Here is a 12,963-nt window from a genome sequence, read left to right as displayed (position 1 = left end):
GATACAAGGTAGTTCCAAAGGAGAAATCTTGGCTACCTCCACAGTAATTGTTAAAGAGTAGCATTGCCACCTGGCTGGTTTTATATCGGCATGATCGATATTTTAATGTTCCTGCTGGTACAAAAGTTAGAAAATTCACCTAAAGGTGATCTTTTTCTACGGCGCCACAGGAACGGGCACAAGAGGTGCTGGAGACTTCACTGGAACGGTTGTGTTCTTTGGAGCTCCTCCCGCCTGCCGCCATTGCGGGTTCAATCTGTCAATAAACTCGTATTTGCATTCCGTGATGGCGGAATTTATCTCCACATGGCTCTGATCTATTTTGATTGTTCTTACCTCTTTAGTGCCTGATTAAGGTAAGGGGTTAGATAAGACTGGGACTGATAGATGTCCTGAAGAAGACCGACGTGACCTGTTGAATGTGGGCACTATATGGTCGAAACATGTTGACTATTGCAGTTTAAGGAGGGGTGTCGTAGGATCCTGATTTGCTTCGTTTACACTTCCATCCTCCATTCATCATAATCCAGACCTTGGAACCTATGAATAAAGGCTTGACAGGTAGCCATGAGCCACTTTTAACAACACTATTTTGACTGCACCTTGTTCTATCACTTTACCCTGTCTTGGGTTTACACCCTTTTTTTATGATCACTGTTTGTCACATTTGTGTTTGTCTTGATCATTGTGTTTTGTGTTTCCCCCTCCCCATGCTCCGCCCTGTGCGTGGCTACGCCAGGGCGTTTTGTAAGCAGACCTGATGATGAAGCATGTCACACACATTTGTGTGTGAGTGAGTGCAGTTTTTCAAACCACAGAATTGTGCCACTGCTTGTTTATTTTTCACTTGAGGTCGTGTCCTCTCCACCCCTCTATGTGTGTAGATGTGAAACTAGGGGATTCGGGGTGGCAGAGTAGTTTTTGACCCTCTCCCCTTCTCTGTGTAGGATGATCTTTTTTCTACCCTTATATGTAAATTCTTTTAACAGTAAATGTAAGAAGAAAACACTTGAAAATGTGTTCTATAGCTGCCTTAATTAACATTGACTGATATTTAAATTAACAGAGACAGAAAGACCATGGATATAGACACGGTCATGTAAAGGTTTGTCCAGGCCTTTGCTGAATCTTAAAATGTGAACAGATGGCCTGTAGGTGAAAAACATATTGAAGAGTAATATCACTGCTCACTTTTTGATTTAGTGCTTCTGAACCATTTATAGGCATTATTAAGTCATGCGTATTTAAGTCAAATATTCTTCCTTTAAAAAGATTAAGCACTGACTGGACATTCCGTTTAATTGAGTTGTGAGGTTTGAAACCCTCTAAGTTCTGAGTCTCACCTCCCTGAAAAAGCCTTGGACTACTAGACTTAACTACATTGAGGTTCAAGTGCTAAATCAGTATGCTTGGTGCTCAGTTTTGGGTCCAATAATACAGATCAGCCATAGTACACCAGTGGTACATAGCTATGATTGCCGCTATTTCGGCCCGACTGCCTTGATTTCGCAAAAATAGTTCCCACATTGATGATGGATGGCTAAGCAGTCCAGTTACAGGACAAAACAGGTTGAAAAAATTATTCAGCCAGCTAAGATGCCAATGAAAAAGCCTGACCAAGCTGTTAGCCAAGTGAATCTTCCACAGTATTTCAACTCTGATGGTAGGGTACCGGTTGGTTTACAAGGAAATGACAGCTTACCTCACCGGGTTGGGTTGCTTGGAGCTGGGATACCGAGAAAAGGGGACATTCTCTTAGCTCAACCAAACCAGTGGTCTTGAAGCTTCACGTTACTCCCACTTGTTAAGAGAGTCTGCATCCTGTGATAACTGGGATCCACAAGAAGGCTTAGAGCTTAATACTCAAGAACATCTGGCATGGAGATGCTTGGAGGAGCTAAAACAAGTTCACAACCTTCTATAGCTTAGTCAGAGTGACTATAGTTTTCTGCAGCAACTCACAGAACCTGTAATTCTGTCAAATCTATTCGCTCCACTCACAAATAAATCTTATCATGACTTTTGTAAAAGCATCAGCCGGGCTGCATAATGTACAATTATGATATCAAGTACAAAGAGACTTCCAGCCAATCAGAACCTAATCTTAAAACTGGAAGTGAAACTTCCCTGTCTTGTTCACTTCCCAGAAGGTTGAATCAGACACTAAATATACAACATCCGTCCACTGATCAATTGTGCCTTGACGCCCTTGGGCTAAGTTTTGCACTCTATAAGTCCAAAATTCATTCATTCAATTGCCGCCTCAAGCACAGTATACAAGCAAGGTGCTTGGAAAAGAAAAAGAAAAGGAGACCAGATGAGGAGACCCAAGTTAGAAGGAAACCTGCAGGTGTTCAAGGACTGCTCTCAATATCCTATTTGAAGTAAAAAAAAAAAAATGAACAAGATGCAACAAAAGCTTAGCAAGGAGGCGGAGGACATGAAAAAAATGGAAGGATTAGATTAGAAACTAGAAGTATTTTTCACATAGAGTCAGAGTAGGAGAGGAAGCCCAAAGTCTCTTGAAGACATGTATCAAATTCAAAAATCCCATAAAAATGGAAACTGGCGCAGTGATCAAGAAACTATAATGGAACAAACACAAGGATGTGGAGAATAGGTACATCAGGGTTCAACTCTAGTTTGTGACCAGAATGAATAGAAGGGCTGCAATCAATAGAAACTTTCTGAGTAGTTAAATAAAAAAACTTTTCTTATTCCAGGATGATCCAAACATGCTTTAATATCTGGCAAGTCCATAGGACACTGGCTCAGATATCTTCCAAAGAAACATTTCCAAGTACGAATACTGTATATTTTCAGGACTATCACTGAAAGCGAAAGTCCTGCAAAGGTCCTAAATGTTCAGTCCATTAAAGCTACATTTGCCTGCTCCTTTCATGTGCTCCCGAATCTTACATTTGATATGGCCAAGCAGTCAAGAGAAAGGAGATCCTTGATCATCGGTAAGTCATGGTGTTGTGCATGGTCATAACAGCAGTACATTATAAAGTTCTAAACCATAGTCCTCCAGACAAGAAACATGTTCATGCAAGGTAAATTGAGGGTAACATAAACATTTAAATTTTGTCATTATCATTATTCTGTACATTTTGCATTTAAAAATGACGATTGAGAGTTGACAGGACTCTGGGCCTTTGCATCATTGAAATACAGGACCACCACATTTTCCTTTGTCTTGTGTTCCTCATCAGAGAACACTATTTAATACAAATGATTATTTTTGCTTTTGTGGTGAAAATGTCTATTTGTGGCAAACGTTCCAGTAGGATCTATTCAGGATACAGTAAAAAAGGCACTTACGCTATCGCCAGACACTAGGCGGCTTCCATTGGGGCTCCATTCTAAGACCGTGACAGCTGACCCATGTGTGGTGGGCACAGAGTGCTGCTCCTTTTCCTGCTCATTGAACATCAGTACTTCACCGCTCTCCCAACCCACAGCCAAGATGCGCTTATTGGGGTGCCAGGTAAATGAGACAGCCAGGAAGGGGCGCTCCAGGTGGGCACCGGGAACATGCTCACCCTAACATGAAGAAAGAACAAATGAAAACAAGGAATTTTCAAGTCAGTATACTTTATAAGCCTTTCACCGGCTTGTTCATTTTTGGGAGAACTAATCGTCCGAAAAGTCAAGATGTATAAGCAATACAGAACTTTTTATATGGCATGTTTTACATAATTACGTTTTTTCCATTCTTCCACAACACTTGACATAAATTGAGAAATCAGGCGTCTGGATGTTAGACTGACTCATTTTAAGACAGTTTCATAATCCTAAATTAAACACCATAACATCCTTTTAATATTAATTACTCCTCATCATTTATCCGGATAAAACCAAGGCTTTTTGCAAAACCAAGTTCTGTGCTGCGCATGCTGTAAAACATTCTGTTGCAAACCACCTATCCAATCTTGTGCTAAAAGCATGGCTCCATGTCTCTCCATTGGTGAACAACATCATTTTTGGATGGGACCCATCTGCATCCATGAAATTTGTTCCACAGCTGTGATAGTGCTGGGTGTGCTCACCCAACACAGTAGCAATGTGAGGGAATTGTAGAACTTCCCATTTTTGAGTTCCTTGCATCCATTTCCCTAAAAAAGGGAGCAATACCATATTCAGCTGTGTGCCTGTCCTTGTTTATGAACTTCACAACAGAGTCTGGAGCAGCTGTAGGAGTCGTTTACCAGACAGCATCTATATTACCCAGTGGCAATGGCATCAATAGAGTCTAGGGATATGAGCTGCAACTGTATGCATCTATCCATGGTTTGAGGTATTCAGAACATTGCAGGTTTTGAGAACAGACGCACACACCCAGACCTATGTGGCTGTTTGTGGGTCTCGGTACTGAAAACAGCCTGGCATGGGGAGGAAACTCTATATGAAAAATGGAGTATACTGGCTGGAAGGGAGGTGGGGGGAGGGTTGATACTTGCATATTTATCAGGATCAGGAGAGAGAATTATGCTTTCAATTTCTTAACTGAAAAGCACATCAAAATCACATTACATGACCTCCTGAGACATTCGGGATCATCTGACTGGTTTCAATCATCTGAGTAGTAAGTTATGTCAAAATCACTCTTGAGTGAACATCCCCATTTCCAGGACGGTGTTGCTGGATTACCACACAAGAAATGTTTAGAGAAATTGAGACCAAAAAAGGGCCTGCTTTACTGTTTGATGGACGATGAAAAGGCTTTCAATGTGGCAGAGGACTTTACCTCTCTCATGCTGCCTTTACTCTGCCTACCAACTTTAGAGCTCCCCGCCGGCCCTACTGTGAATTCTGTGGGTTTGTATACAAAGCAGTCACAGTGATTCATTCAAAGCCTTTTAAAAGTTTTTACTTTTCAAAAACAGTCTCCCAAAACAGGCGTTTTTTTTTGGAAAAGTAAAAACTAATTTCCTCAAAACCATCAGAGTTTTCTCCCATGGTCATTTTTAGGTCTCGGCTAGCGTAAGACTGCGCACATGCGCAGTCGAGCTGGCGAGATTTAATGAGATTAAGTAAGTTTCACTAGCGAGGTTAAGCCCCGCCCCTTTTTTCCCATTGACTGGCGTCACCGTTCATGCTAAACGGTGGCCAGCCTTTGGAAAAGAGGTCCCAGTGACGTACTTTCTCTTTTAGCCCCGTCCCTTTCAGACTGGCTTCCTTGACTTACTGCTGTGGTAAAAGGTTCCTTATCTTCTTTATGGGTCCAAACAGATGGCCCCATAAAGAATAATAATAAACCTTTTACCACAGCACTACGTCAGGCCAAGTCTGTCCGAGTGGGATGGCAATAAAGTGTACGTCACGTCGTAGCGAGCGCTTGTTTATACTGGATGTGACCAAGTGCCCCTCAGTGACTTCAGTAGTGGTAACAGTGGCTGGGACATGTGCTGCGGAGCTGTGATGCTATCAGTGACTGCACCGGTGGCAACTGCTACAGCCCTGGGAGCTAAGATCAGGCTCTCCACAGCGGCTCTAGTAATTGTGAAAGTGGCTCCGTGGTAGGCGCTACGTTTCTGGCGAGATCAGTGGCTGCGCCAGTGATAGGTGCTACAAAGCTGGAACAAGCCCCCGAAGAGCAATATCCGTGGCCGGTGCTACAAAATCTAACCTGGGCTCTCAGCAGCGACAGTGGCTTCGGCGGTGGCGTTACTTGAGTTTTTGACGTTTACGTGTAACCACAGCAGCTGGACAGCAGCCATTTATTCATACACCGGGAGTTCCATAGTGCCAATCTGTTACCTCGCGCAAGATTCTTCCTACTGCTGCACACAGAAGTCACACTACAGAAGCGCGTCTGACACAACTGAGCATACAGGCACGACTGTGGCGTGCAGTGTTTGGCATGCCACGAGTAACTGCAAGTCCATAACTAATGAGGACGACGACTGTACGCAGAGGTGCCGGTGTCACCAGGCAAGGACAAGTGTAAGGGCAGCTGGCGAGGCACGAGAGTTTGTGCCGTGCAAGAACTCTAGCTCTTATTCATGGTGCACAGACAGCTGGCGATCCCACGAGAACATGCACTTGCCACGGTCTTGTCTCTACTCTCATCAGTGTAACCTCCTGAGGGCGGGTCCGAATGTTGGCGGCGCTACAACGTCTTCGTTGCTTCAAAGCACACTGTACCTAGGCACACGTGACGGGAGTGCACAAGTGTACTGAAAAGTGGACACCTTACATCGAACACGTGATGGGGCAAGAAGCAGGGCATACATAGTGTGCTGGTCTTAAGCAGCGAGTACAGAGATGACCCCAGAATCGGAGGTTCCAGCGGCAGAAAGGTGCCCGGGACAGCCCACAAGAGACTCCAAACCGATTCGAAGGAAGACAAAGCCAGATACTCCACTGCCACCGAGCCGTACCCGGACCAGTGCCACCTGCATCGCTATGGCGCGGAGTGCACGGGACCTGGCACCATTGCTGGGCACCAGAATCTGAAATGTGCACAGGTGTGTTCACGGTGTGTATGGTCAGTGCTCCGTGATAACAGGGGGTACCTATCTTGTGTACATTAATAATCCGTCGACAGTCTGCGTAACTCATACCACCTAACAGCCTTGGTACTCGACCCAGAAGCCGCGTGCCTGCTGGCAGCAAAGCCCATGGTCTGCCTACTGCCCTCCCGGGGACAGTATCTGGTTTGGCGCCTCAACCGAAAACCAAACTGACCTGGGTATTTCTGTCTCCCTCTGCCTATTCCTGCAACCAAACAACTCCACTCTTCCAGTCTCTTAAGTTCCAATAATCCTTCTGTATTGAAAGTTCTTCCTATATGTCCTCTGATCACTGCCACCACTCTAACTTGCTCATCATCTTCCAGCCTCTTTCAGTAGTATTTTCACACACCTTTCCTTACTTTCCTTTTCTTTATCACTCACTTTACCAACTATTTGCAATCCTGTTGTCCACTCAATTACTACCTCCAATTTGACTTTCATGTAGGTTTTTACCTGTGGAAGGCTACCCTCAGACCATACAAGCTCTCGTAAAACAACCCCCTCCAATCCACATACACTAGCACCTGACTCTCATCCAAAGGCCTCAAATTTGCTATATTTTCCCCATCTCTACTTCCCCATCACACCTCTCAACCACTTCATTAGCCTCCTTAGACTCTCACCCCAAATCCCCTTACCTCACTTTATCCTCCACGCAGGTAAGGAAAGGGTATCTACAGCTTCAACACTAATGGCTTTAGATGACATTCGACCTACGTTCTCTCCGTTGCTAGAGGTCATCTAGCAATGACATTGAGTTCCCAAATATTGGTCACGTTTCTTCTCTCAATACCTTTCACAGCGATTTGCCTTCTCCGCAACACACTTTGCACTTTATTATCTTACAGATTCATTCTTAATTTGACCATGCTTTCTCCATCCTTCCTTTCTTTCTTCTGGTAATCCACCCACCCATCCATTCATACAGCTCTCATCTGTCTTTCACTGACCATCCTTTTGTCCGTCTGACCTCGTCTTCCATCTATCTTTATTTCTCTCCATTATTCCATCCATGCTTTGCTCCTTCAATCAATCCACCCTTCTCTCTGCTCTTCCTTCCTTCCATCACCATTCATTCTTCTATTTTGCTTTCTAACAATTCATCCTTGTCTCCACCCATCATGCTTTGCATCCATTTCCACATTCTTCCTTCCATATCTCCCACCCATCTTCATCTTGCTCTCCACTCTCCCTTCCATCCTTCTTACGGTCCACCCACCCTTCTCTCCACCCCGTCTGCCGAGTCTTTCCTTTCATGCGCTCGTGCCCCATGTCTCGCCCACTTCAGAGCTCCATTATGCCATTATCTCACAGTGCTTCCGAACAGCTTTTGTTCGGATGCCCTCGGTTGTTGCATATTTTGCTGTTGGGGCTAAATAAGGTTTATTATTGATCAAGGAAAGAGTTTCATGTTCGTGCTTAATTTCTCTACATATGGGTGCTTAATTTGAGCTGATAGTTGCCGGCGGGATCCACCAGCACTCGTTTTTGGGGATTCAAACTTATTTTCTTCCACAAAGTTTGATCGAGAGCAAAAGAGAGAAACACAGAAAAGGAAGAAGGAAAGGTCGGAAAAACAGTGACAACCAGGAAGCAGAGACAAACAAGCATTGAAAATGAAATAGGTCTCGCCTTTGATTAAGTTAATGCTATTTGCTTTGCTAATGGTATTCTATAGCAAAGCAAATAGCTTTAACTTAATCAAAGGCGAGACCTAATGCATTTATAATGCTTGTTTTATATCCCTCAACAGTGTAAAAAAAAAGCCTTCCGACCGCCCACTCTAAATAGGGTGGTAAGATGGATTTCCTTCGAAGATGGTACTTCCTCGGGTCATCAAAGAAAGGTTTATGGCAACTGAGAATATTTTACTCTGTGTAAACTTGGCAGTTGGCTCGACCCAAACTTAGGCAGTGGGACAGAGAGATTGGTGCACAGGGTACGTTGTCGCTGTTGCAATGGAGTGTCCTGTCTATCAAACTCTATATCGGGAGGTAAGTTTTTCACATCACAATTTATCTAAGTATTGACTACAAAGCAATCGAGAACTAAATAAACATGTCAGTACTCCAGTATGCAACGCATGATAATAAAACCAGTATTGTCCCAGCATGTATCACTCCATAATCAAGCTAGTCCCTACAATGCACTTGTATAGAACTTTCTATCATCCGGTGAATGCTCATGATTCCTAAGCATCTTCCATAGGACTATAATATCCATGGACCAGTACATAAAGCACCTTTGCTATGCCAGCACAGCAAATGCCCCATTATGCAAAGCACCACACTCCAGCCAGTATTAGCAAGTATCTATATGTAATGGATTACACCCAAGCCAGAATAAATAATGTCTCATCAAATAATGTAACAAAACCACGAAGGTAATCTATACAGCCTACTATCTTGCACTGGATTCTTAAGTCAGTATTCACTATGTTAAAATGGTAGTACACTCAGTGAGCAATGTTCACAATGATACAGTAAGTAAAGCATTAATACTACCCATTCCTCAGGCCAGTGTATGATGTGGCACATCTTTATAGCACCATAATGAGACTAATATAAAAACACACCCCATACTGATCAGTGTTTCCCAGCTTACACCTGTAATTGGACCTCTTTCGGTTTTCTTTTGCGCATCACTGTCAACAACAGCCTGCCCCTCACTTAGAACACAATCACCGTATGGGCAGCAGCAGCACACTGTCACAGATTTACCTGCAAAACAGTGTTGTTTCCTGATGACCGGCAGATCACCCAAAGGACACCATACAAAGGTTGACCTTTGGTGTAATGCTGGTAAATTCTAGAATGCTAAATCAGGGCCAGAGGGGAAGATTACCTTCTTGGGCCTGACTGGGTATTACAGGAAATTTGTAAAGAACTATGGGTCCATTGTGACACCATTGAATGATCTGACATCCAAGAAGATGCCCAAAAAGGTTCAGTGGACAGTTAGCTGTCAAAGGGCATTTGATGACCTGAAGAAGGCCATGTGCTCTGCACCAATCCTTAAGAGTCCTGACTACTCCAAACAGTTCATTGTTCAGACAGATGCTTCTGAGTTGGGGTGGGAGCTGTGCTTTCACAACTTAATGTAGATGGTCTAGACCAGCCCATTGCTTTCATTAGGAGAAGGCTGACCCCCCAGGGAGAAACGTTGGTCAGCCATTGAGAGGGAGACCTTTGCTGTGGTTTGGGCCCTGAAGAAGTTGAGGCCATACTTGTTTGGTACTCACTTCCTAATTCAGACAGACCATAAGCCCCTCTTGTGGCTCAATCAGATGAAGGGTGAAAACCCCAAACTACTCAGGTGGTCCATTTCCCTACAGGGGATGAGCACAGACCAGGGACTGACCATGGTAATGCAGATGGTCTCTCCAGGTACTTCCACTTAGAACATGAAGACTTATCTGGTCACGGTTAAGTTTAATGTCCCTGCGTTTGGGGGGGGGGGTTGTGTAGGAGAGTAGGGTCTGCTATCCTATGGTCACCCCAATTTTTGCTTTTTGCTTCACTGGTTTTCGACTTAATGTGGCTGTGGGCCTGCTAATCAGACCCACAGCCTGCTGTTCTCTCTCTAAATTCATAACCATGTACTATAGGTGCATCACCAATTTGGCACTAGACACCTTGTCAGCCCCTGTACCATGCACTATAGGTGCTCAGGGCATAGGTGCATCCAAGGCCTACCAGGGGCTGCAGCATATCTTTTGCCACCCCTGGCTGGTACTTAAATCGACACAACTGGCTGTTCACACAGCTGGGGCAAGGTGGTGTACTCACCCCTTGCTTAGATATAGTATACCTATGTCTAAACCTATATCTGGACACATATACACCTATCAGTCACTCCTATGGCAGGCCTTTACAATCCTGGAGGCAGAGTGCTTGGTTTTATGTGAGATGGTGCTCTAGCATGAGCTGAGCCTGTCTGCAGTGTTCGGAACCATTTCCTTACTGCTGTTCCAGTGAAACTGCCATACCATATACTCTTAAGTGCATTATAATCCTCGCGGTTAATGCTAACTTTGGTTTGGCTTTATCAAAACATGTCGTGTTTGGTGTCATACACTTTGGAATACTACCCCCTCGCCAGTTCTGGTGACGGGGGTATCATTCCACCCTTCTAGAGGGAGAAGACATGTTACTTTACTTAAAACGCGGTTAATCCTAACCAGAGCCTCAGCATCACAAAATGGATGCTGCTGCCCCGACACAAGTCTGACCTCCTGCTGCTGACCGAAACTTGGCAGGGGAGGCCTGAACAAAGGGTTTCCTGTCACAGGGAGGTGCTACACCACCCCAGACAGGAGATAGTGGATTGGAGCAGGGAGGGCTGAAAGAAACTAGACACTGCCTGGGGCGCACAAAGTGTCCCAGGCAAAATCCAGTCAAACCGGTTCTGGGGCACTCCAGCCCCAGTCCTGGCGCGAAACTGGACAAAGGGAAAGGGGTGTAACCACCCCCTTCCCAGGTCCCACCCATAGGAGGGACCTAGCAGGTAATCCAGCCCCTTGATTTGGGATAAAGGTAGGAGCTGTGCAGCTGCACATCAGATTATCCTGACTGAAACTTATGAAACGAAACTCAGGACCCTTCGACATCCCACTCGACGTGGAAGACTGAAGAATCTCCCTTGTGGTCAAGGAGTGACCACCCTGTGCAAACAGGCACCATCCAGCACCTCACCGTTTGCTTTGTTGCAGTTCCTACCGGAACTCGAGCGACAGAGATCGACAAGACCCAGCGTGCCTGCCTTCTAACAGCCCGATCCACAGTCCCTGCAGAGCTGAGACCCGTGGAGGTGACCTGAAGCGTGGGGCCGGCCATCTTGGAAAAACTACGAAGCGCTGACCGTGCAGCATCCGAGGCTCCCTTGAAGCTGTGCATTGGAGTTTGAGAAGCTCCAGCCCCGAGCAGCTTTTGCACCAAAGCTCACCCCTCCACACTCATCGAGTGCTGCGTGGGGCCCTTTTGCATTTTCCTGCTCGACGCGTTGGTCCGGTCGCTTGCCCGTTGGCTAGTGGCCCCAGTACCGAGGAACCTTTGAATTTGCTCTGCTAGTCTGGTTGCTCCAGACTGGCCCTCGCTCCCCTGAAAAGGAGCACCCGCTCAGACCTTGCTGGTCCGAGTAAGAAGTGATCTTCGAATCCTGCGTGGGTTGCATTTGCCTGTTGACTCCGATCCGGAAGTCGACACCGCCGACAGCGAGAGCCTTCGTGGGACAGCTCGTGATTCACTCCAGGACATCCTCGGTGCCCCAGAGACCACGTGGCAGCGGAGACAAGCTTCACGACAACCACCTGATTGCGCCATACATCGCCTGGTTCCTTCCTGGTTCCTTCCTGGTCACTGGCTAGTGACCCAGGCTCTGTCCCCTCTGCTTTCAGGTACTCTACATCTTCGATCCACCCTTGGATCACACCGGACACTTCTCTTCTGGACGCCTGCAGCATCTTCATCTCCAGGCACCATAGGTCTTCGTGACGAAACCCGACACATCTTTGCACCTGTGCACCCGCTTCCTGTGGGTGAGGTAACTCTTGAACGCCGGGGCTCCTGTAGTGGTTTACACCTCTAGTGTCTAAGTCTAAAGTTTTGTCCTTCTAGTCCAGTCGGAAGACTCTTAAAACTGTAACTCGATAACTTTTACGCACCATTGACTTTGCATTGGTGCATGCGTGTGCTTTTAGCGCTGCACCCGAATCCCGCGGGCTACTCCCGTCCTAACTGCTGTTAGTCCAGTGTAGTCCCAGCGATTCCCAAGGCCCTAGGCCTTACCCCTGATCGATTAGTGATACTTATACCACTTTTATGATATATGGTTTGAGTGGCCACCGGCCTCATCCATAATTGTGAAACTTTCATATGTTATACTGTGCTTTTGTTTAAATGCTTGTGCTTCTATACTCATAACAAGTACAGGGGATTATTCTGAGAATAAATACATATATTTTTATAATATATAACTTGTGTGGTGTCCTTTCATTTGATATTACAGAACTGCATTTGGTAAAACAGCTGGCTTCACATGTCCTCTTGAGTCAAGCCTTTAGGCTGCTTAGTCCATGCTACCTCTAGGATAGCTTGTCTTTAAGGTTGACTTACAACCTCCACCATAAGGGATTGTTTGGACTGATACAAGGTGCCCCCAGAATTGGAGACATCATACATCAGGCCAACTTCTCACAAACCCCCTCCTTCCCTAATTACCCCCAGCTTCTCAAACAGGCCAACGGGCCCATTCCATCCCCCATAACCCAAAGAGGGAAGTGGAAAAAAGCAACAAAAACATAGTAGGAATAGTGGGGTTCTCCCAGATGGGGAGTACAGCAGGGCGGTCCACAAATACCTCTTGTCAGTCTGAACACCGTGCCTCACACAGCTATTGTCCAGAAACAACTCGAGGGTGACCGACATTGCGTTGTTTACTCTCT

At 45.6% G+C, this 12,963-nt stretch overlaps 1 protein-coding gene across 1 annotated transcript in view; it reads right to left on the bottom strand.

Moving 5' to 3' along the window:
• The window catches only part of IFT140 (intraflagellar transport 140), a 1,386,753-nt gene that overhangs the window by 1,276,059 nt on the left and 97,731 nt on the right, over positions 1-12,963 (bottom strand). Inside the window, exon 3 of the mRNA XM_078662938.1 lies at positions 3,325-3,546. Within this exon, the coding sequence (XP_078519064.1) occupies positions 3,325-3,546 (222 nt within the window). The remainder of the gene's footprint in view (positions 1-3,324; positions 3,547-12,963) is intronic.

This window comes from Lissotriton helveticus, chromosome 10, assembly GCF_964261635.1.
Source record: "Lissotriton helveticus chromosome 10, aLisHel1.1, whole genome shotgun sequence".
NCBI classification, from domain to species: Eukaryota; Metazoa; Chordata; class Amphibia; order Caudata; family Salamandridae; genus Lissotriton; species Lissotriton helveticus.
Note: the sequence above shows the minus strand (reverse complement) of the source record. Positions and strands in the feature narration are given on the sequence as shown.